This window comes from Mastigoproctus giganteus, chromosome 8 (genome assembly GCF_048544385.1).
Source record: "Mastigoproctus giganteus isolate SK-2022 chromosome 8, ASM4854438v1, whole genome shotgun sequence".
Classification (NCBI taxonomy): domain Eukaryota; kingdom Metazoa; phylum Arthropoda; class Arachnida; order Uropygi; family Thelyphonidae; genus Mastigoproctus; species Mastigoproctus giganteus.
The window spans coordinates 186,257,772-186,284,543 of NC_143582.1; the positions used below are offsets into that span (position 1 = coordinate 186,257,772).

A 26,772-nucleotide genomic window follows, 5' to 3' on the forward strand; every position below is an offset into this window, starting at 1 on the left:
TCTGTAATTGGACATGACCACTTAACTATAGTCATAGCTCCACTGTGTTAAGAAATAAATGGAATTTTTAAATGAAATTACTGTATAGGCATAGAAAATATATGAATATGAGGGTAAGCTGATAAGTTTTGCCTAATGACCCATAACTTAGTAAAATAGTTGAGATATTTTTAAAATTCAAAAAATAAATGAATCTTCAGAATATCTTGTGCACCCATAACACTGACACTTGGTAACATAAACAAAACTCAGTTGCTAGCCATTAGACTGAGTGCTAGTGCAGTATGTATGTCAACACACTTAAAACAGCGTGATGTTATTGAATTCTTAACTTCAAAAAAGGTCATTCCTTCTGAAATTTATTGGAATGTGAAGGCTGTTTGTGGGGGCAAATGTGTAGATGAAAGCACCATCCATAGATGGGCAAAGGAATGTGAAGATTAGTGAGCCAGAAACAGCTGATTTGAACAATAAACCTCGCATTGGAAACTGATGAAACATAAGCAATTTTTGAATGACATGATTCCAATTGATAGTCACATAACCCAAAGTCGCAATGCTGTTGAGCTGAACATCTCTAAATAAAGGCAGGGCCATATTATTGAACTTCTCAGTTATCAAAAAATTTCTGCTCTGTGGGTTCCTCAAATGTTGAATCTGGAGATAAAGGCCAAAAGGGTTCAGATTTGTCAGCAGTTGTTGATCAGGTATTGCAGCAAAGGGAATGGATTTCTATATGGAATCATTACAGGGGATTAGACGTGAGTCCACCAGTTTGATCCCGAAAAGAAGAGGGAGTCCATGGAGTATTGTCACAGCAACTTCCCATGACCAAAAAAAGTTTAAGACACAAGCATCTGCCCACAAGGTTATGATTACTTTGTTTTGGGATACACAACATATTTATTTGAGAAGGGAAAAATGGTCAACTCAAGTGGTGTATTGAGATACTGAGGAACCTGGGGAAGAGGGTGTTTCAGGCCCGTGGCAACACTGACCCAGTCACACTCCATCATGACAACACTTGGCCACACACACTTTTTGACCAACATGCCAGGTGTTGGAAGACAAGTTTGTTGTTCTTGCAAACCTTTCCTACAGTTCCTGATCTGGTTGCGGGTTTGAATCCCGCCTCGGGCTTGGATCAAAGTACTGCAAAAAACCTTTGGAGGTGCATTATGGCCACAGAAGCCGATGCGTTAACAACTACTACCAAAAAAAAAAAAAAAAAAAAGTTCCTGATCTTGCATCCTTGTAATTTTTGCTTCTTTCAAGTCATGAAGCAGAACTTGAAAGGCAACCATCATGAAGATGTTTTTTTTTTTTTTTTTTTTGGGAACGAGAGTGTCCACATGTCCATGCTGCTCAAAGAAATTTCAGCTCCAGGAAACTGATAAGTTTTTCAAAATTTTTGCCATTTTATTGACCTAATTGGCATATTAAATCCTATTCTATAAGTAGCTTTATAGTCCTGGTTATGCTAGTTTATTTTGAATTTAGCTAGAGATTTTGTAGGTTACTACTTAGTATCCATAGAACCTTGTAGCGTTTGAAACTTGTGTAGCATAATGTATATCTTGAACTTGATGGTGTAAGGTATGACATAAAACTAAATAGCATAATATGTAGTGCTGCATTAGGAATCTGTTAGTTTTATAGCATTTTCAATTAATCAATTAAATATATTAATCTTATTCATTTTCATTGTTAATCAATTAAATTGTATTTAAACAGAAATCATGCCCCAGATTAGAGCAGCAAAGCAATGAGCACAAAGTAATGGGATGCTGTGGCTTGAGGGAGAACCGAAGGGGCAATTCTCCAGTGCATCACAGTCAAAAAAAATTTGCAAAATGTGAAATGTTTGTGGACTTTCTGGAACAGGACATAATCTAACTAAGGAGGATGTTTTTGTGTGTGCTAGGTGCAGAGAGTGTCAAGAAATTAGGGGCCACCTCAGCATTCTGATGGGCATCTATGAGAGTTTGAGGAGTAGGGTAGATATCATCATTAAAATGGGGGGGGATTAAGCTCTCAGCTGCCCAATTCAATGCCAGAGCTCACTCTTGTGCATCAGGCAATACAGTGGCAATCTTCAAGACAGAATGTGCTGGTCCCATAGGAGCTAGCTATTGTCGGTTACTCAATTGTCATGGAAACGGGAAATATATTGTGCAAAAAGGATAGGTGGAATAGGACCAGGGTATGTTTGCAAGGAGCAAAAGTTGATGACGTGGGCAGATATCATCTTTTAAGGGTACAAAAGGTGAAATTGTTGTAGACATTACACTAAAGAGTAAGAGATCTGCAGATTTACCTAACAAGTACAGGTCAATGTTGAAAAAAAGTCATGAGTTAGGGTTAAATTTGAAAGTGTCTGCAATTTTTCCCAGATGCGAGTATATGTTGAGTGCCTTGTCACTCAGTTTGGCTCTTGAGAAAATGTGCAAGGTTCATGGGGTAAAATTTTTCTCAGTGTAGTCTGTGCTTGTTAACAGGAGAGACTGTTTCTACAGGAATGGGATACACTTAAATGGAAAGGAGGCAAGAATATTTGCTGATGCTATCGTGGCAGTGTTAGGTGGGTTGGAAAACTGCTGTCTTGAAGGGTGGAGACACAGACTAATAGATTAACAGTAGCCACAGGCAGAGGCAGAAGGGATTCTTGCACTGCTTCTATTGGAATGAGCAGCAGCCTATAAAGCAAGTTGCTGAGGATTTCATCATGAAACAAGTAAATACATGGCTGTGTTAGGGTAACTAAGAGTAAGAACAGGTGCATGTATACTTGCGTGTACACCAATGCTAGGAGTATACTAAATAATTTGATGAATTTGAAGTGCTGGTCAAGACATCAAAGGTGGATATTATTGGAATATCAGAGACGTGGTGTCACACAGATATAAGGAATGCAGAATTGGAATTGGGGAGTAGAATGTGTATAGGAAGGGAGGAGGGGTTATACTGTTAGTTAAGAAACACATAAAATCTAAGGCAGTGCATCCAATTGACATAGATGGATAGTAATGTTGAGTCAGTTTGGTGTGATATCAGCACTGGGAAAGCAAAAATGAGAATAGGAGTGTGTTATAGGCCAATTAACTCTGATGGTGTATACCAAACAGCTATACAGGGAAATAGAGTAAACCAGTAAATCAGAATGTCTTATAATGGAGGATTTTAACTTCCCAGATATTGATTGGAACTTGTGGATGGTCACTCGCACACTAGCAAGACTTTTGTGGATTTATTGGATGATTGTTTTCTACAGCAGCATGTTCAAGAGGCAACCAGAGGGAGTAATACTCTTGATTTGATTATCAGCAGTGATTGTTCATGCATTAAGAATCTGTAGATAAAGGAACCACTTGGTAGCAGTGATCACAGTGTACTCATGTGGGATTTACTTAAGATGTAACTACCATTAGAGAGAAAGGTAAAAATTTTTGCTTTTGTATAAAGGTGACTGCTGTGGTCTTAGACAGTTTTTAAATTCTATACAGTGGGACCAATTCATGACATTACCAACAGCAAATTCTGAATGGGAAGCTTTTAAGGAATTAATCTTGGAAGTTTCATACCAACTAAGAAACGCTGTTCAAGGTTTAGGACTGAATGGATGTCAGGTGAACTAATGACTTACGGAGAAGACAAAAATGCATGGGATGCATACAAGTTATCAAGTGACCCAGAAGCGTATGATAGATATAAGCTAGTTTGTAATCAAGTCACAAAGAAGGCTAGGACAGCAGAGGTAGATTACAAGATTACAAGAAATCTTTGGCAAAGAATGCAAAGAAAAACAACAAAGCATTCTTTACTTATATAAACTCTAAAAGAAAGGGGATGAATCAGATTGGTCCACTTAATATCAGTGGTTTGAATATAGATGATCATTCTCAGATAGCTGCCGAACTAAATTAGTATTTTGCATCTACATTCACAAATGAGGAGTTATTCAAGGAGGAGAGGGCCAGATGTTTATCAAACTAACAGGGAGTTAAATGATTTTGTAATAACTGAGAGCAAAGTGGAGAAAAAATTGTTGAAGTTTAACATAAAAAAAGTTACCTAGGGTGGATGGATCTATCCAGTTATATTAAAGGAGGCGACAAAGGAAGTAAGCAAACCTTTAGCCATAATTATGAGAGCATTCTTGGACTCAGGGGAGTTTCCACGGACTGGAGATGTGCAAATGTATCTCCAATTCACAAAGGGGGATCAAAGGGTGACACAAGTAATTACAGACCTGTTAGTTTGACTTTTGTTCCAGGGAAAATAATGGAGTCACTGGTTAAAGAAACATTACAGGATCATCTAGACAAGACTGCAGTAATAATTCAGACACACCATGGGTTTGTTAAGGGACGTCTTCTTTGACCAATTTGAATGGATACTATGACGTGGTCACAAAGGTACTGGATGCAAAAAATTATTTTGATATTATATACTTGGATTTCAGGAAAGCTTTTGATACTGTTGCACATGGAAGACTACTGTACAAATTGGAGCAGTATGGCATTAAGGGCAAGTTGCTACAATGGATAAAAGGAAGGTTGAGTGGGAGAAGACAGAGATTGGTAATCAATGGACACTGGTCTTCGTGGACTAATGTTATTAGTGGTGTCCCACAGGATTCGGTTTTGGGCCCACTGTTGTTTTGTATATTTATCAATAATATTGATGAAGCTATATCAGGCTTATTGTCAAAGTTAGCAGATAAAAAGGTTGGAAGGGTTGTTAATAACACTAATGATAGTATGCTGCTGCAATAGCATAGCATTAGCATTAGTAGAGGCATTTGATTCAAGAAAGCAAGCTTATGCAGCATCAGCCAAAAAAAAAAAAAAAAACCCACTTCCACTTCACCCCTCTGTTCGTTCAAAATACCTGTCCAGCTGAGCCTTAAACTTATTTAGGCTATCAACCTCCACCACAAGGGATGGGAGTCTGTTCCACCAACCAACCACCCGCTGGCTAAAGGCAAATTTCCGCACGTCTATCCTACATCTGTCTTTCCTCAATTTGAATTTATGCCCTCTCAGGTGATTTTTCTGAGCTAGAGGAAGAATCCCATCAGCATTGAGCATGCTTAAACCATTCAAGGCTTTATACACCTCTATCCGATCACCTCGCTGGTGCCTAGTCTCCAGACACTGTAATTTGCAAAACTTAAGCCTTTCTTCGTAAGAGCACCCCTTTGTTCCATTCACTAATCTTGTTGCCCTTCTCTGTACTCGTTCCAGCAGCTCTACATCCTTCTTGAAATGAGGCCTCCAGACCTGTATACGGTACTCTAGGTGTGGCCTGACCATTGCCTTATACAATGGAATAATCACCTCCTTATCCCTGCTGGAAAAATTCCTGTATATCATTGACAATACTCCATGAGCTACTCTTGCAGCCCGTCTGCACTGCTCAGAGAACTTCATATCTGCCTGCACAACCACCCCCAAGTCCCTTTCATTCTCTACCACTGTCAGTGTAGTACCACAGAGTTGATACGTTGCTCTGGGGTTGCTGTTTCCCATGTGTAGTACTTTACATTTGTCAATGTTAAACTTCATTTGCCACCTCTCAGCCCATCTGCTCAACCTTTCCAGATCCTGTTGCAGCAGCATAGTGTCAGTAGTGTCCTTGACAACCCTGCCAACCTTTGTATCATCTGCAAACTTGGACATTAAGCTTGATATACCATCATCAATATCATTTATAAATACAGAAAACAACAATGGACCCAACACTGAGCCCTGAGAGACTCCACTAATAACATTAGTCCACGATGAGCAGTGTCCATTAATTACCACTCTCTGTCTTCTCCCCCTCAACCACCCCTTTATCCATAGCAGCAATTTGCCTCCAATGTCACACTGCTCCAATTTGTGTAGCAGTCTTCCATGTGCAACAGTATCAAAAGCCTTTCTAAGATCCAAGTATATAATATCAAAGTTATTCCCTGCATCCAGTTCTTTTGTGACTGCATCATAGTATCCAATCAAGTTGATCAGGCAAGACTTCCCCTTAACAAAACCATGCTGTGTCTGAGCTATAACTGAAGTCTTGTCTAAATGATCCTGCAGTGCTTCTTTAACCAGTGACTCCATTAATTTTCCTGGAACAGAAGTTAAGCTCACAGGTCTATAATTACTTGTGTCAGCCTTTGATCCTCCTTTGTGAATTGGGGTCACATTTGCACATTTCCAGTCTATGGGTACCTCCCCTGAGTCCAAGGAAGCTCTCATAATTATGGCTAAGGGTTTGCTTACTTCCTTTGCTGCCTCCTTTAATATAACTGGATAGATCCCATCCACCCCGGGTGCCTTTCTTGTGTTTATCTTCAACAATTTCTCCTCCACTTTACTCCCAGTTATTTCAAGATTCTCTAGCTTACTGCTAGAGTTGAATACACCTCTGGCATTCCCTTTGCTGAATACCTCCTCATGTGTGAATGTCGATGCAAAATATTCATTTAGTTTGTTAGCTACCTGAGCAGGATCATCAACAGTTGACCCATCAATATCAAGTGGACCAATCTGATTCATCCCCTTCCTTCTAGAGTTTACATAAGTAAAGAACTCTTTGCTGTTTTTCTTTGCTTCCCTTGCCAAGGATTTCTCGTAATCTGCCTTCGCCTGCCTAACCTCCTTTGTAACTTGGTTGCATATCAACTTGTATCTATCATAGGCTTCTGTGTCATGTGTTAATTTGTAAGTATCCCATGCATTTTTCTTCTCTGCCATATGCCTCATTAGTTCATCTGACATCCATTTTGGCCTAAACTTTGAACAATATTTCTTAGTTGGTATGTAAAGCCTAGTAGCTTCCAAGATAAGTTCTTTGAATGCTTCCCATTTTGAATTTGCTGTTGGTAACATCATCAGTTGGTCCCACTGTATAGAATTTAAATACTGTCTCAGTCCATCGTAGTTGCCCTTACGGAAGCAATAACCCTTTCCTTTACCCCTAATGGTAGTTACTTCTTTGATTAAATCCCACTTCAGCACACTGTGATCACTGCCACCTAGTGGTTCATTTATCTGCAGATTCTTAATGCATGAAGAATCACTGCTGATAATCAAATCAAGAGTATTACTCCCTCTAGTTGCCTCCCGAACATGCTGATGTAGAAACCAATCATCCAATAAATCCACAAAAGCCCTGCTAGTGTGTGAGTAACCAGCCCCCAAATTCCAGTCAATATCTGGGAAATTAAAATCTCCCATTATAAGACTCTCTGATTTACTGGCCCACTCTATTTCCCTGTATAGTTCCTTATTATACTCATCAGAGTCATTAGGCCTATAGCACACTCCTACTCTCAATTTTGATCTCCCAATGCTTATGTCACACCAAACTGACTCAACACTGCACTGTCCAGCGATGTCGACTGGCTTCACTTCCTTGGTTTTTATGTGTTTCTTAACTAATAGCATAACCCCTCCCCCCTTCCTATCCTGTCTATCCTTTCTGTAGACGTTGTACTCCCCAAATTGCAGTTCTGCATCCCTTATATCTGTGTGACACCACGTCTCTGATATCCCAACAATATCTGCCTTTGATGTTTTGAGCAATACTTCATATTCATCAAATTTATTTACTAAATTCCTAGCATTGGTGTACACGCAGGTATACCTGCACCTGTTTCTATTCTTAGCTACCCTAACACAACCCATGTGTTTACTTGTACCCCAATGGCTCCCAGCAGTCTCTGAAATACCATGCATCTTGTTTTTCAGGCTTCTGCTCATTCTAATAGAAGCAGTGCAAGAATCTCTTTCACCTCTGCCAGTGGCTACTGTCAATCTATTGGTCTTTGTCTCCCCCCAAGCTAGCAGTTTTCCGACCCACCTAACACTGCCTCGATAGCATCAGCAAATATTCTTGCACCCTTTCTATTTAAGTGTATCCCATCCCTGTAGAAGCAATCTCTCCTGTTAACAAGTACAGTCCAGGCTGAAAAAAATTCTACCCCTTGAGCCTTGCACAATCTTTCCAGGGCCGAATTGATCGACAAGGCTCTCATCATATACTCCCTCCTATCGTGTCTGGGCAGAATTGCAGACACTTTCAAATTCAACCCTAATTCTCGGCTTTTGTTCAACAGTGACCTGTACTTGTTAAGTAATTCTGCCGGTCTCCTACTCTTAACATTATTAGTGCCAACGTGTACAACTATATCATCTTTTGTGCCCTTAAAAGATGATATTCGCTCTACAACGTCATCAACCTTTGCCCCTGGCAGACATACCCTGGTCCTGTTCCACCTATCTTTTTTACAAAGCATGTTCCCCGTTTCCCTGACAATAGAGTCACCAACAACTACTAGTTCCTTCGGGACCAGCGCATTCTGCCTTGGGGGTTGTCTCTGTGTCACGCGATGCCCAAGTGCAAGCTCTGGTGTTGATGTGGGCAGCTGAGAGCTTGATGGGCCCCTCAATTTAGTTTCTTCGAGGGCATCTGCCCCGTCCTTCAAGCTCTCATATAGGCCCACAAGAACGCCGAGTTGTTGCCTGATATCGATACACTCCTTGCATCGCGCGCACACACAAAGACATCCCCCTTGGCAGTATCATGTCCCGTACCCGATTGCTCTGCAAACATCAAGCAAACAGTGCATTTTATAAGGCTGTGAGTCAGAGGACAACTGCCCCCCTCAGTTCTGCTCTGAGCCACAGCACTTCCATTAGCTTGAGCCTTTTGCTTTGCTGCTCTGGTCTGAGTCATGATTCTCTTAATTTATTATAATTAATTATGTTATGTTATTAATTATGTTAAATATAATTAATTATATTACGTTTGTAATCTAAGTCGTTATATGTATTTATTTAAACGTACAATTTAACTGCTAACGAAATTCAACTAACGCTATCTAGTACGGTATATAACTATCCTATCACAAAGGCGGGAAAAATTACGAACGGTAGCGGTGTTGAAACACGTGGAAACCTTTACCGATACTTTTATGTAATTACAAGGCCGAGTAAAGAATAAATACACCAAATTAATCAGAAAATCACAAAATAATGTTATACTACTAAATTTAAATCAAAAGTTTTAGGATCTGGAAAAGTTGGGCAGATGGGCTGAGAAGCGGCAACTGAAGTTTAACATTTATAAATGCAAAATACTGCATATGGGTAGCAGTAATCCCAGAGAAATGTACCAGCTTAGTGGTGTTACACTCAGGGTAGTGGAGAATGAAAGAGACCGGGGGTAATTGTTCAGTCAAGTATCAAGTTTTTTGAGCAGTGCAGACAGGCTGCCAGAGCCAGGTCATGGGGTCTTGTCAATGATATTCAGGAATTTTGCTACCAGAAATAAGGAGGTGATCATCCCCTTGTATAAGGCAATGGTCAGACAACACCTTGAGTACTGCATACAGGTCTGGAAGTCTCATTTTAGGAAGTATGTAGAGTAGCCAGAATGAGTACAGAGAAGGGAAACAATACTGGTGAAGGGAATAAGTGTGTTCTTGCGAAGAAAGGCTTAAATTCTGCAAATTGCTGCATCTGGAGACTAGGCATTTGCGAGGTAATCTGATTGAGTTGTATAAGGCCTTGAATGGGTTAAGCAGGCTCAGTGCTGATGGGATTCTTCCTGTTGCTCAGATTACAAACCTGAGGAGAGGTATAGATTCAAACTGAGGAAAAAAAAACAATTGTAGAATATATGTGCTGAAATTTACCTTTAGCCAGCAGGTAGTAGATTGCTGGAACAAACTTCCATCTGTTGTGGAAGTTGATAGCTTAAATAAATTCAAGGAAGAAGTGGGCAAACTTTCGGAGTGAATGGATGGGCAAAATGGGAAGGGGTTTTTTTTTTTTTTTTTTGTTTTTTTTTTTGGCTGATTCTGTATAAGCTTGCTTTCTTGCATCATATGCCTCTACTAATGGTAATTTTAAATCCATCATTAAACTCCTGCATTGCCATCACCTTTGATGGCAGTGCAGGAGTCTGATTCCTGTGGTGCCTTTTTTGAAAATTGAATGTTCCTAAAATGTAATGTAATGTAATATGTATGTTCACTAACTTGTTTTCTTTTGTGTTGTATTTTGGGGTTGTTAGCTACTAATACAGATTGTATAGATTTAGAGGCCAGTTCTCTGATGTTGCCTAATTTCTTATACGCTATCATATATAATTATATATTATATCAATTTCTTATTCATGTGTAGTTTCAAGTTTTCTTTAAATTTCATTCATGTTTTTGGGAAAGTTTTGTGTAATTAATTATTAATTACAAAGTCATTCAACTGAAAATCAGAAAAGTTAGATAAAAGCTGTATATTTCACAAACAATAAGGAAACTATGCATATCAGTCTTTGGTGTCCTCCCCATTACGTTTAGACTGCCTGCAGTGCTCCACACATGGCCAGATTCCTCAAAAGAAGTTTTGGGGTTGGACAAGAAGTGATATCCTCTTAGTCCATATTTTAGTTGGCTAGAAAGGTAATAATCACATTGAGCTAAGTCTGGTGAATATTAAGATGGGGTAATATCTCAAACTTCATCTCCTATATCTGAATATCTGATTGACAATAGAATTGATGTGTGAGACATTATCATTCTACAGGCACACCCGAGGACAGTGAACTGTGATGTTTCTTTTGAATTTCTGGCTTTAATTGGTTCAGAAGCATAGTATGGTATTTGTTCATTGTCACTGTTTCTCCTCTCTCCGGTTACTCCAGAATGGCTTGGGTACTGACTTTCTTTGGTCAAGGTGAGCCTGTATGATGCCATTTGCTTGTTTCCTTTCTGGTATATCGTAGTATAGTATACTTGGGATTCATCTCTGATCACTGTGTTCTAAGAAGGCATTACCTTTATATTAAACACATTAAGTCATTGTTTTGTGCTTCTTGTATTGCATTACATTTTTGTTCTATCAGTTTTGATGTTAAACACCAAGGAATTTATCAAGTACATACTTTCTGAAAGTGCAACTCCTCACTAATGATGATATGGGCTGAATCAACATTAATTTTGCAGCCCATGGCAGTTTCTTCAATAGTAATGTGACCTGTTCTTTGTATGAGTTCTTCCACTCTCTTTCTGTGACTTTGTGTCATGATATGATGTGCTTACCCTGGTTAAGGAGAATCCTCAACACTTTCAAATAGTAGTAGTAGTAGTGGCATGTGATGCAAGAAAGCAAATGTATGAGCTTATGCAGCATCAGCCAAAAAAAAAAAAAAAAAAAAAATCACACAATTCCCTCCAAATGCCTGTCCAGTTCCTCCTTAAATTTATTCAACCTATCAACTTCCACAACGACAGATGGAAGTTTGTTCCAGCAATTAACCACCCGCTGGCTAAAGGCAAATTTCCTCACATCTATTCTACATCTGTCTTTTCTTAATTTGAATTTATGCCCCCTTAGGTTCGTAATCTGAACAAGTGGAAGGATCCCATCAGAATTCAGCGTGCTCAACCCATTCAAGGCCTTATATACCTCAATCAGATCACCGCGCAGGTGCCTAGTCTCCAGCCACTGCAATTTGCAGAAAAAAAAAAAAAATCTCTTTTAAATAGAAATACTCTTCTTAAACTTATTCACCCACTTGTAGACTTTCTGTTGACTCATGCATGCTTCAACATACTGAGAGTAATGTTTATGATAAAATTTATCAAGTTTTATTTCTTCTGCAATTTAAAATCGAATTACTGTTTCAGTCTTTGTCTTGGTGCAAGGCTGCTTGTCTCTTGAAAATTGACTGTTTTTAAATAATGCCAGCAGATGGTGCTGTGTGGTTCCTCAGTGCTGCCAATAGATTTTGATCAGTAATCTGCCACAAGATTATCATAAATTTTTTTTATAATATGTATTTTACGTTGATTTTGCAGTTTTCATTTAAATGATTTTGTACACGTATTTATAAATAATACTAATCCAGTCTATAATTATGTTTCTTTAATTCGCTTATATTGCAGAAAGCATGGAGAGCTTCTCTTTCAAATAAGTTACGAAATCATAGAAGGCAAGATAGAGATAAGGATGTAACTTTCCAGCCATCTAAGAAACAGAAGACCATTAGAATTGAGGAAAATGAAAATATCACTTTAAATGGAAGTGTTCAGTTACAGAATCTAATGTGGGATAATAAAGTGAATATATTGGATGGAAAGCAAACTGAATTTGATAGCCATTCTGTGGATGCACACATCAAATGGTTGCGAGCAGAAATAAATAATTCGGGTAGTGGAATTTTAGTACTTAAAATGAATTCAACATTTCATGAAAGACGAGAGGCTATAGTGGAAGGCAAGATGGATATTTCACAAATAAAAGAATCATTTCCTTTCCTGTTTGAGACTGAAGCAGTAAGTATGACTTGTTTAAACTATATAAAAATCAATTATTTGCAGCATTTCATTTTTTGATAATCAAAAGCTGGCAACTCATGTTGGTAAGATAATACTGAACAATTTATTATTGAACATTTTTATTTTTAAAATATTCAAATTATACATTTGCCTGTCATCAAAATGTGAACACCTGCCGACCTAAAAATGTGCTGAACCACCATTGATTTATAATCCACCATTATATGGACTTTCAGATGAGAAACACTATAGTGACTGCATATTTCTGTAAGAAAGCAATTCTCATCATATAAATAGATATATTAGTAGACAACAATGTTTTGGTAGTCTTCTTCAGTCATGTATTATTGCACATAAATCAGGAATCTCAGAGATTCTCAACAAAGCCTTGTCATTCAGTTCTGCCCTGGAGAGATTGTGTAAGGCTCATGGGGTAGGATTTTTCTCAGTGTGGTCTGTGCTTGTTAACAGGAGAGATTGCTTTTACAGGGATGGGATACACTTAAAATAGAAGGGGTGCAAGAATATTTGCTGATACTATCAAGGCAGTGTTAGGTGGGTCGGAACACTGCTAGCTTGGGGGGGGGGATTCACAGACTAATAGATTGACAGTAGCCGCAGGCAGAAGTAGAAGTGATTCTTGCACTGCTTCATTTGGAATGAGCATCAGCCTGGAAAGCAAGTTGCTGGGGATTTCAGGAACTGCTGGGAGTCATCTTGAAACAAGTAAATACATGGGCTGTGTTAGGATAACTAAGATTAAGAACAGGTACATGTACACTAATACTAGGAGTATAGTAAATAAATTTGATGAATTTGAAGTGCTGGTCAAGATATCAAAGGTGGATATTGCTGGAATATCAGAGACTTGGTGTCACACAGACATAAGCAGTGCAGAATTGGAATTTTGGGAGTACAATGTGTACAGAAAGGATAGACAGGATAGGAAGGGAGGAGGGGTTATGCTGTTAGTTAAGAAACACACAGAATCTAAGGAAGTACATCCAGTGGACATAGATGGACAGTTCAATATTGAGTCAGTTTGGTGTGATATAAGCACTGGGAAAGCAAAAATGAGGGTAGGAGTTTGTTATAGGCCTAATGACTCTGATGCTACAATGAACAACTATACAGAGAAATAGAGTGCTCCAGTAAATCAGAATATATTATAATGGGGGATTTTAACTTCCCAGATATTGACTGGAACTTGTGGGTTGGTCACTAACACGCTAGCAAGACTTTTGCGGATTTATTGGATAATTGATTTCTACAGCAACATGTTTGAGACACAACAATTATCCAATTGTTGTGTCTCAAACATGTTGCTTGAACAAGACAGAACAATTATCATTTATTGGATAATTGTTTTTACAGCAACATGTTCGAGACAGAATCAGATCAAGAGTATTACTCCAGAGGGAGTAATACTCTTGATCTGATTATCAGCAGTGATTATTCATTCATTAAGAATCTGCAGATAAAGGAACTACTAGGTGGCATTGATCACAGTGTGGGATTTACTGATGTGGGATTTACTTAAAGATTTAACTATCATCAGGAATAAAGGGAAGGGGTTTTTGCTTTTGTAAAGGTCACTACAGTGGTCTCACACAGTTTTTAAATTCTATACAGTGGGACCAACTTATGATGTTACCAACAGCAAATTCTAAATGAGAAGCATTCAAGGAAATAATCTTGGAAGCTACTAGGCTTTTTATACCAACCAAGAAATACTGTTCCAGGTTTAGGCCCAGAAGGATGTCAGGTGAACTGTTGAGACTAATGGCAGAGAAAAAAAAAATGCACACGATGCATATAAATTATCAGGCAACAGCAAAGCCTATGGTAGATATAAGCTAGTCTGTAATTGGGTCACAAAGGAGGTTGGGCAAGCAAAGGCAGATTATGAGAAATCTTTGGCAAAGAATGCAAAGAAAAGCAGCAAAGAGTTCTTTACTTATATAAACTCTAAAAGAAGGAGATGAATCAGATTGGTCCGCTTGATATCAGTGGTTTGACTGTAGATGATCCTGCTCAGATAGCTGCCAAACTAAATTAGTATTTTGCATCTACATTCACACATGAGGAGTTATTCAAGGAGGAGAAGGCCAGATATTTATCAAACTCTAACAGGGAGTTAAATGATTTTGTAATAACTGAGAGAAAAGAGGAGAAAAAAATTGTTGAAGTTAAACATAAGAAAGGTACCGGGCGGATGGGATCTATCCAGTTATATTAAAGGAGGTGACAAAGGAAATAAGCAAACCCTTAGCCATAATTATGAGAGCATTCTTGGATTCAGGGGAGTTACCATGGACTGGAGATGTGCAAATGTATCTCCAATTCACAAAGGGGGATCAAAGGGTGACACAAGTAACTACAGACCTGTTAGTTTGACTTTTGTTCCAGGGAAAATAATGGAGTCACTGGTTAAAGAAGCATTACAGGATCATCTAGACAAGACTGCAGTAATAATTCAGACACACCATGGGTTTGTTAAGGGAAATCTTCTTTGACCAATTTGAATGGATACTATGACATGGTCACAAAGGTACTGGATGCAAAAAATAATTTTGATATCATATGCTTGGATTTCAGGAAAGCTTTTGATACTGTTGTACATGGAAGACTACTGTACAAATTGTAGCAGTATGGTAATAAGGACAAGTTGCTACAATGGATAAAAGGGTGGTTAAGTGGGAGAAGACAGAGAGTGATAATCATTGAATGCTATTCTTGATGTAATAATGTTATTAGTGGAGTCTCCTAGGGTTTGGTGTTGAGTCCACTGTTGTTTTGTATATTTATAAATAATATTGATGAAGCTATATCAGGCTTATTGTCAAAGTTTGCAGATAAAAAGGTTTGAAGGGTTGTTAATAACACTAATGACAGTATGCTGCTGCAACAGGTTCTGGAAAAGTTGGGCAGATGGGCTGAGAAGTGGCAACTGAAATTTAACATTGACTGAAGTAAAGTACTGTATATGGGTAGCAGTAATCCCAGAGAAATGTGCCAACTTAGTGGTGTTACACTCAGGGTAGTGGAGAATGAAAGAGACCGGGAGTAATTGTTCATTCAGATATTAAGTTTTTTGAGCAGTGCAGACAGGCTGCCAGAGCCAGGTCATGGGGTCTTGTCAATGATATTCAGGAATTTTGCTACCAGAAATAAGGAGGTGATCATCCCCTTGTATAAGGCAATGGTCAGACAACACCTTGAGTACTGCATACAGGTCTGGAAGTCTCATTTTAGGAAGTATGTAGAGTAGCCAGAATGAGTACAGAGAAGGGAAACAATACTGGTGAAGGGAATAAGTGTGTTCTTGCGAAGAAAGGCTTAAATTCTGCAAATTGCTGCATCTGGAGACTAGGCATTTGCGAGGTAATCTGATTGAGTTGTATAAGGCCTTGAATGGGTTAAGCAGGCTCAGTGCTGATGGGATTCTTCCTCTTGCTTAGATTACAAACCTGAGGGGGTATAGATTCAAACTGAGGAAAGACAATTGTAGAATATATGTGCTTAAATTTGCCTTTAGCCAGCGGGTAGTAGATTTGCTGGAACAAACTTCCATCTGTTGTGGAAGTTGATAGCTTATATAAATAAAAGAAGTGGACAAACTTTTAGAGGCACAGGTTCCATCATGAATAAATCCCATTGTTCACGTGTTGCAAAAGATAGTGTCATTAGAACAGCAGGTTGTTAGTTTTTAGTAGTTAACTTACAATGCTTGCAAGTTAATTTCTGTGACACTACAGCTGCTGACCATATTATCTCCTCCACACACACAGGTGTGTGGAGGAGTTAATGTGTCAGGTGGCTACTAAACACCTGTGCAAAATAATAGTGTTTAATCAGAGTGATAAACAGTTGGTCAGTTGTCGGCACTCCATTCACAGTGTTCCTGGTGCCTTGCAAGTCACCATTTCCTGCATTATTGAGAGGGAGCATCTCATTGTAAACATTGCTCTCATATTCCAGCTTGTGATGAATTCAATCCATTCTACTACTGGAGCAGCACTGTGGATGTAGGCATTGTCAGAATTGCACAAAAAATATTTGTATTGAATGGTGATTTATGCTATGACCCTTGTGCCTGAACCATTCACTATGTCATTCTCATGCTGGTAGAGTGTTTATAATTGCCCCTTATTTTGTTGTCAATTTCCAATCTTTTGCCCTTGTGAGTAATATAGGGGTTGCAACTGCTGTTTTACACATCATGGAAGAGATTTGAGAATTGCCATGCTCCCAACACTGTCTGGAGAAGACCTGAGTTTGAACAGAAGGTTGTCAGCACTCCATCCATTCACAGTGGATTTCATAATGCAATCCCATTGATGATGTGAGGAATTTTTATGGGCCTTTTTCACAACATTGCTGAGCTAGTCGGTATCGAACAAGGGTAGCATGGTTTTTTTCCTCCTGGACACTCAGGTGTTTCTCATCCAGCAGACGGAAAATCGACTGCAGAACAGACAATTTACAGACAGTATATATGGAACAGTATGGCCTTAGTCTTTGATGCTCCTAAAACCCTACTGCTACTACTACTACTTTTGAGAATGAGCAATTTTTATTGGTCTTTTTCACACTGTGGCAGAGTTAGTCATTCTCAGGCAAGGGCTGTACGAATGGTTTTTCCTCCTGAAAACAAATTTTTTTCTCATAAAGTATTCAGATTGACTGTGGAATACATGCAATTTACATGTATTATATATTAAAGCCTCAAACCTATCTGCCTTAGCACTAATTAAAAAAAAAAAAAACTACCAGTACTTTGTAGACCTGTGAAACTTCTTTTTAGCAAGAACTATCATTGTGCTATATCTGGTCTAGTGACACTTTCACTCCTAGCATCATTATGTTTTTGCTTTGGCATCCATTAAACCCATGCCTGCTGCACATTATGTTATTGAATGATTGTAGAAAATCTCCTACTACTGAATACTGTCTACATTGAATATTTTGGACTTTTATACTACTGGCACATTCAGACTGGCAGGGTTGCTCATATTTCAATGACACAAATTCAAAAAAATACTGGTCCATTATTTTATTAATTCTGCTTTAAATCTTTTGATTTTTAGTATTAATAATTAATATTGTGTGCATTTTCTTGCAGCTTTTGCAGGAATTTAAATGCATTACGGGTATTAATGCAGAACTGTCTCTAATAGCAGGGTTGGAAAAATATGGCAAAGCACTATTGAATTTAGGAGTTAAAGATCCTCTTTTAGTTGAAGGAATGACACATTTAAAGAAAATGGAAGAGGAAAATGAAGAAAAGAAATGTAAATGTTTCATAATGCAGTCTTTCAGTTGTTTCAGTTTTAGACATTTTCTTAGCCTGCTATTTAAATAATTTTATCAGTATAAAATTGCTCATAATTATTACTCCTGAAATTTTTGACTTGAAGAATCATAAAGTTTAAGATTGATATAATCATTTAATTTTCTAAAGACAGCAAAGTTTAAATTTTTATATTTATAAAAAAAGCATTGCATTATTTATATTGCATATCAGTTGATCTGGCCTGTAATCACTTATGAAGATATTTTTTGAGTCTTCAAGTTAAAACTGTTTAATTGGCACTATTCAGTCCATTCCTATCTGATTTTTAAAATTCTTACATTTTAGTTAATGTACTGAGTACTGTAATCACAATTGCTGGTCACTTTAGAGTACCAAGACTGAATGCCAGACCAGTTGTTAGAAACCATTTTTGGATCAAGATCACCCTCTACAGCATATCATGATCACTTTCTGTAGCATGAAATGGGTGGATTCAAAATTGTGAATGAAAATGAAAAAAGTTTCCATTCACAACTCCATCTACAATTTGGTTGATGCATTTGGAGTCTCCTGTTTATACATTATATATCTTTATGTACAGTACATTTACCTTTGATAACATGGCCCATAACCTCATCAGAGATGGGGAAACCCCTGGTGCCATCAGACAACTAACACACTGTACTTAACTCATAGAAAGTTACTTCTAGTAAATCAACTGGGAAGTAAATTTATCATCCATAAAAAGGAAATGAGGGCCAGTTTATCCTGGAATAGTCCTATGTAGGGATCTGCATATCATTTCTGTATCATCAAGCAGTCAGAGCTGTACCCTCAAAGACATTGGGTTGTGTGTGTGGCCATTAATGGTGATGCCTCCTCCACACCATATTCCCCCAAATTTAATCTTTTCCCATACACTTGGAGGGCTTAGAGATATCATTTCTCTCCAGATGTAATACCAGATGTTTAGTTGAACTAGAGTTTGACTCTTTATAGAGAACCAGCCTTACTGTATCAAAGTTTATGTTAAGACCAGTGTCAATGAGATCTCCAATGCGAGTTGGCATGCAGAAATTTTTCTGTTGCATTTGGTTGTTATATGATGAGATATTGGTCATCTTTCAGTGCTGTTGTTGCTGCACATGAATGACTAGTCATTCTTCTCAGATAGCTTTATCGTGGTGTTAAGAACTGCATTAAATGAATGCGGCAGAAGTAAAGTTAAGGCTTATATAACAGACTTATAACAGTGATCGTAATATATTAATGTGAAATATCAAAAATAATTGAATTTTGCATAAGAAATTATGATCCCTAGGGAATATTTGAGTTTAATTCAAGAGAAGAGTTGGTGAACAGGTATCATTACCAAATCGGAATTGTTCAGAGAAGTGATTTTAGGGACTGCTCATCTTTTCATATTTTCAGTTATTGTTTAAGAAAGACCAAGATGGATTACCACTGTACTAATGAAGTTAGTAATAAAAAAGAAAGTTACACACAGTGAATGTAAATTATCAAGAGACACTGATCAATATATTATAAGTATAAATTAATTTGTAATAAAGTTATTCGAGTAGTGTTTATGAGTCAGGTTATGAAAATACTAGGAAAGAGGGGGAAAGAACAATAGTAAAGAGTTTCTTTCCTACTGTTCTTAACCTTCTTTACTATTAAGGTAGCTTTGGTAACATCATTGAAAATACATAATTAGCTCATTACTAATGAGCTAAATATGTATTTTCATCTAAAATATTCACATGTGAACATTCTTTCAGGCTCAGAAACCTTTGGGAAATAGGCAACATTAAAAGTGAAAAGAGCATGGGGAGCCAATGAGATTTGTTCAGTGATATTAAAGGAAGCAGTGTAACAGATATCCAGGCCACTCTCTATTAAAATGGGTGCATCCTTGGGCTCTCATCAGATTGGAGATGCCAGTGTCTCCATTTGACAAAGGTAGTTTTCCAAAGGATGAAATGGGTAATTAACTTTTGTGTGGCAAGGAAAATTATGGAATCCATAATTAAGGATGTATTGAAGAGCAAATGAATGTGAATGAAATTATATGAGAAAAACAGAGGAGAGTTTGTTGAAGGGTATTCATATCTATCTGATCTTATAAATTGTTATGAGGTTGTCACAAAAGGACGGATGCAAAAAATAATTTTGATAATGTATATTTAGACTTAGCAAGGTTTTTGATGTAGTCTCACAGAATTCTTTTAGTATCATTTGGAACTATGATGGAACTGGTATGTGCTATGGAGAAAAGGTATTGTAATGGAGAAAAGATAGGTTAAATGGCAGAGATCAAAGGGTGGTTGTGATTGGCTATTGTTCTGAGTAGAATAGTGTCACAAGTGAAGTTTTGCAGGAATCAGTATTGAGTCCTTTATTGTTTCTGATATTTACTAATAACATTGATGAAGGAATAACAAGTTAAAGTTTGGGAGTTGGTAAATAATTTAGTGAAATCAAAGCATGCTGCTTTAACAAGATCTAGATAAGTTATTCAGTTAGTCTGAAAAATCGCAGTTAAAGTATTTGTTACAGTCAAAAAGTTCTTCGACTCGCATATTAAAAGTAATTAAGTATTAGTAAATTAATAAGAGGAGTTTACCTCAATATAGTACGTGGAACACTTCCGTATGATACCCTCCAGAAATTAAAACGGAAAAAACGAAAAAATCGACAACTTACCGGTACATTAAAGTAAAATATAAATAATTAAATAATCAATTTAACACAATTCAAAATCGATTCAAAACAATTAAAATTCAAATTAACGCAATTAAAAGAATCTAACGAAAATATTCAAAACGATTTTCCTTCCTGAAGCTGACAATGCTTTTCGACTGACTGTCGTGATCACAGGAATGGAAATTACCGAATCAGGCTAAACCTGCAACTAAAATAGTGATTATATGTCTTCGCGCATGCGCGTAAAGGTCCACGCATCGGAGATCAAATATGGCCGCCGAACATTAACAGAATTCTCGTGTAATTTAATTTCAACGGTTTCTGCAATTAATAGTCGCGTATAATTACGTTGAACGTTAAGTATTTTGGCCTCGTTAAATAAAAAAGTATGTTTTTCGTTAATGGCATGAAAGGCTAATTCTGACGCTGCTGAACGAGAAGCACGAACTGAGGCTTCGTGTTGATTTACACGAATATTAAGAGAAAACCGCGTTGAACCCTGGTAAGACGAGTCGCAATCACCGCAAGAAATGTTGTATACTAGATCATTAATTTGTGTTGGGAACGCGGAAAGAACCGAGCGATTGTTCAGTATATTGTGTAACTTCCGTATAGGCCTAGCTATAATTTTAAATTCGGTATCTTTAAAGAATCTGTTAAGCTGTTTGTGCCACTGTTCAACATATGGGACAGAAATAAAGTATTTTTTGATATTACTATTGTTGATTGGTGTAGTATTTTTTATCCTATCCTTAGCTTGTACCCTAATTCGATTTATTGTGTTAATGGGATAACCCCTGTTCAAGAATCTGCTAGTTAATATTTGTATTTCTGAGTCCAAAGCAGAATCCGTTGTTGAATATTTATAGGCATTTAGAAATTGATTAAAGATAATCGATCTTTTGTAGGTGAACGGGTGGTAGCTATTATAATGTAGAAGCATACCGGTGTTTGTGGGTTTTCGATAGATGCTAAATTGTATTTTGTTCGAGTCCCGGGTAAGCGTGAAATTTAGAAAGTTTAATGACTTAGTATCCGTATCTTCCCTTTCCAATGTAAATTTGAGTCTAGAATGAATATTATTAAACGAATGTAAAATGTCTTGGATAGTACTACTATCAGTAATAACTAGAACATCGTCTAGATACCTCCCATAGTATGTGATACGGGGACGAAAAGGTGTCAAATGTATCTGCTCAATCGTTGAGAGATAGATCTCTGACATTAAGCCACTCAGGCTCAAACCCATTGGTAATCCAAAAATTTGTTTGTACACCTTGTCTCGAAAGGTGATGTAGTTAGCCTCAACTAATAGTTTAATTAAGTGAAAAATTTCCTTAATGGGCAGCTTCGTATAATTAATCGGTGTCGAGTTTTTATTTAACATATCCCAAATAATATCTAATGTGTATTCAATGTTTACATTCGTATATAATGAGGTAACATCTAATGAGAATAAATTGTCATTGTCGCCGAGTCTACAGTCTTTAAGATTATTAAATAATGTATCGTAATTCTTAATCCCAAATTGTATAACCTGTCTAAAAGGTTTTATAATATTATATACATGTGTGGCTAAGGCTGAAAATGCCGAGTTCCTGTAGGAAACAATAGGTCGAATCGGAAATTCAGGCTTGTGTAATTTTACCTGACCAAAAAGTGCAGGAATATTGTATGTTGTGGACTTCAATTCCTTCAACTGAACCATAGTAATGTAGTCGTTTTTACGATATGTGGTTAACGTTTTATTGTATTGATTTACCAAATTGGTAAACAGTGCCGGGTCCACTTCACGATAAGTGGAGGTATCAGACACAACTGAATCTAACTTATTAATATAATCATGTTTATCTAGTATTACCACTGTATCTCCTTTATCTGCCCTCTGTATAATAATGTCCTTATTTTCTCGAAGTTCTCGTAAAGCTGAACTGTCATGTGTATTCAATTTAGGAAGTCGCGTTTCTTTTATGTTATTCACTACTTGGTTAACTTGTTGAATAAATACATCTTTTTGTGGAACACTACGAAGTCCAAATTCAATATCAATTACGCATTGTTTTTTTGGCAGCTTTCGAGGTGGTAAATTATAATTTAATCCTTTGGATAAAAGTGAAATCTGGTCCTGCGATAGTGTACACGAGGAAAGATTTGTAACCTGTTGATATGTCGGTTCGTTGGATACTGGGTGAGGGGGTGTTCGTGAACTAGCCGACATATTCTGTGGTAGTGCGTTATGTGTCTGTGGGGGGGATGTCACCCAACTCGTGTGAACTTGGTCGCAAGCTCGCGACAATGTGTTAGAATTCGCATGAACGTGTCTTGAACTATTCGATAATGCTTGCAACTTATTAACGTGTCTGTTTTTTATTTCTGAGGCTTGTGCTTCCCGTCGCAAATCTATAGAGGTCTTCAATACAGACCAATCGTTCGGATGTAGATAATTTTTTAATTTATCGCGAAGCTTCCTAACCTGGGAAAGGTATTTTTGTTTATCCGAATATCGAGATTTTAAGGCAAGCTTAACAATATTACGTGATGTCGCCAGTGATAGTTGTTTTATGCCTGAAATTTTTTGATTTAAATTCACCCTGGCAAACTTCGGAACGATGTTGTTTTGAAGGCAATATTGTAGGAAAGAAATATGGTAACTTTGGGCCGAGTACCTTAGTGTAGATTTAATGTAATTTTGTACCAAGCCATTCAAAAAATCTCCCATAATTGTGTGTATCGATTGTATATACCTGGAGAGACAGGAAGTGAATGAAATAGTCAATAAGAGTTTGAAAATTAATTAGATAGTATGAATCAGAGTTGTAATACTCAATATGAATCGTTTTGAATATTTTCGTTAGATTCTTTTAATTGCGTTAATTTGAATTTTAATTGTTTTGAATTGATTTTGAATTGTGTTAAATTGATTATTTAATTATTTATATTTTACTTTAATTATTTAATTATTTATATTTTACTTTAATGTACCGGTAAGTTGTCGATTTTTTCGTTTTTTTCCGTTTTAATTTCTGGAGGGTATCATACGGAAGTGTTCCACGTACTATATTGAGGTAAACTCCTCTTATTAATTTACTAATATTATTATCAACGTAGAACATATTGAGTATTACAGCTCTGATTCATACTATCTAAATAAAAGTAATTAAATCTAGATACAGCCACTCTCAGGATACTTTCCTTAAACAGTAATGCACTTTATCCACCATTACTGGTAGCAGTTCTGGAACTGTTCCAGCTGGATAACTTGAAGTGCACCTTGAGTTGCATATAACCTCTTGTTTTGCTCTGGAGTGATGGCCTCATGAATGTTGTTTCATTTTCTGGAAAAGAAGATATTGCAGAGTGAGAGGTCAGTAATTGGAACGTGGTGGCACAACAGTATTATGTTTAGTGGGCTATTATTGCTAAAAGTTAGTAGTCTGCAGGTCCATTGTAATGCCGCAGCAGCTTAGTATTTTGCTGCGCCTTGGGGTAGATGCTTTTGAAATTGCCTCTCACAGCTGGAAAGATATATACAACACCTGTAGTATCTTGCCTTATTTGCAATTGGATCTTAGGGAATGAATTCATAGTGTGCTATACCAGAATGGTAAAAAAAAAAAAAAAAAAACCTTACAACATTACTTTCACTTTTGACCTGTCTTATTGAATTTTTTTTAATTGTGTCAAAGTAAGTGATTTACAAGTCAACGACTCATGCTTTGTTTGCAGGTCTTAGAGGAAACAAATGCCAAGTTTCATTCCTGGTGATGATGAGATCTAGGAACAGTGGATGGTTATCATATGCCATTATGAGATTCCACAGATTGTTCTGTTTATGATCTGGCATGACTACCATGTTAGAGGAGTTTAAAACTAATCATTTTTACAATGACTACAATCATTAATTGTATTTATCAGTTATGTGGGTTTGAATCACAGTCAACTCAGATATGCGGTACAGCACTCCTGCGCTTGGCTACATCAAGCATTTCTACTCACTGTGTCATTTGTTGGTAAGCATCCGGTACACGATGTGCCAAGCAACATGATGCATATTAAAACTGTACTTAAAATTTGGGATAGCTTTCATGTGAAATATTTAAAGTTTTTAGAAATTTATCGGTAGTCACACAGTGGTTCTGATGCATAAATTATCTAGCTGTTTAAATTTTTTCTGGCTTATGAGTGTTAAAGGTCTTCAGCATGGTCATTGTTTGCTAAACTTTTTCTTTCCTGTTTGAATCTATAATGCCATTCAAACATGGCAGCATGCGATGGAGAATCCTCACTGTAAATCTGATGCATCATTTCCAATGTTTCAGAAGCAGATTTGCATAACTGTTGTCAAAATTTGATACTTGCTTGATATTTCAAATTTGTCATTTTTCACGTTCATAAATTATTATAAAATAAATGCACTTCAAATGCATGGAATAACAAAATGTACTGAATGATTAACAGACTTCAATGTATGTGTAGACACAGGTTGAAATTTGCAGTTTGACAACAGAAAATCATGCTTTATTTATTGACTGCAGTGCTGGCTGTGCAGCCAGTTCTAGAACTCTTAGTTACAAGATTGGCTGCACAAGATATAGGATTAAGTGTATAATATGACATGAGGTTCTCTCAGCAGTTCAGACATGCTGTCAGGACAGCACGTGATGTTATATCTATCATGTATGGAAATTTGTATCTACAAATTTCCATACAAAGAGATCATTGTTCTATTGATTAGTATTGGTTAAGTCTCTTGGAAAAAGTGTAGTGGAAGAGTAACAAGTTTGGTTATTAGTGTAAGGAAGTATATACTCTTTCCATGCAGAATCTGATCTTGAGGACAGATTAGTTTATTCTCATTCAAAATCTGGTCTTGAGGCCAGATTCTACATGGGAACTTAACTGAGGTATTTAAGGCATTGGAAGGTTTCAGTATGAGGGATATCTCATACTCAATACACTCTCAATAATGAGGGATGCCTTTTTTCCCCCCCCACAGGTGCAACAATATTGCTTATTTTATAAAAAGGAATAACTGATTATGTAATTAAAAAAAAATAGAAACAGTATGCTGATATATTCTAGATGTATTCATAAAAATAAAAAAAAGGGAACAAACTATTAATAATAATTACTCACCAACTATTCTAGGCTAGTCACAGTGTACTAATATTTGTACATGTGAATTGTGTAAAATTAATGTAATAAACAAAAATAAACTATGCTTAATTTTTTTTTTTTTTTTTTAACTTTTTAAAAGTTAATTCTGAGCAATTAGTATTATCTTATTATTAGACTATTTATTCTGTTGATCTGGCTCAAGGATACTTCACAGTGTGCAATAGTGCATTACCAACTTTGCACATTTTTGTATACCTAACAATTCTGAAGTTTGAAAATACCTCTCCAGTGAAGCAGAGCTATCAAGATATGATAGAAGAAATGCTGCAAGTTCAAGAAGTTCTGCAGCATCCTTAAGCCTTCAATTCTGGAAATTCCATTGCATCATGCCACCGAATTTGTCAATTTTGCACTAATACTGAAATAGGAAAGAGGAAGTGTCACTTACTCAGCTTCACATGCAATAAGAAGAGATAAACAGTCACTGACCTTTCCTTGAGTATACAGGGAAAATAAATTTTGCCTGTATATTCAAGGAAAAATAAATAGAAAAAATAAAAATAAATATTGACAAATAGGCAAAATAAATTTTGCCTATTTGTCAATCCTTCATTCATATGCTTTTGATGCATTGTGTATTCACAAATCTGGCATTCCAAAGCATTTATATAATACACTACCACCCATTAAAAAAAAGAAAAAACTTTTATAGCACTTTTTTTAATAACAATAATAAATCAAGAACTAAAAATAAGTTTACTTTTTACAACTTAAAAATTAAATACGAAATAGTAGAATAAATAAACAGTAAAATAACTATTTGCATTTAATATAAAAGATTATAAAGAGTGAAAATTTTTGCCTCTTATTTTAGTTTCTGCAAACTTTTCAACAGTGTCATTAAAATTTAAATTATTTGTTTAATCATTTTGTTTTGTATCTCAGTTCTACTATGGCACTAAGTTAATTGTTATTAAATTTTTTTATTTTATCAGCAACATTCTAACACTGCTAGAATAGTGCTGCCCAAAGCAACTTTTTTTTTTTTGCTTTATGGTAAATCTAGCACTGGCTTTAGCACTTGATTTTGTAGTATCAAAACGTGGTTAAACTGAGCTTTCTTTTGAGAGACTGAGCTAAGTAAAGCATGTATCACCAAGTATAGCTGCACCTTGTTTCAAAGCAGTCTGATACAACAGTAATTGGATTAAGTTATAATGACAGATCTTTACACTGCTTGCATAAATTGTAACTACTAGTAAGATGAGCAGTAGCTTTGTCAATTTCATATTTGTAGTTTTCTGAATTTCTCTAAAACCATGAT

At 36.7% G+C, this 26,772-nt stretch overlaps 1 protein-coding gene across 1 annotated transcript in view; it reads left to right on the plus strand.

Moving 5' to 3' along the window:
- The window catches only part of LOC150082067 (sterile alpha motif domain-containing protein 3-like), a 141,982-nt gene that overhangs the window by 60,686 nt on the left and 54,524 nt on the right, over positions 1 to 26,772 (plus strand). The window contains exons 5-6 of the mRNA XM_090380420.1: positions 11,936 to 12,325; positions 17,454 to 17,622. Coding sequence (XP_090236546.1) covers positions 11,936 to 12,325; positions 17,454 to 17,622 — 559 coding nt within the window. The remainder of the gene's footprint in view (positions 1 to 11,935; positions 12,326 to 17,453; positions 17,623 to 26,772) is intronic.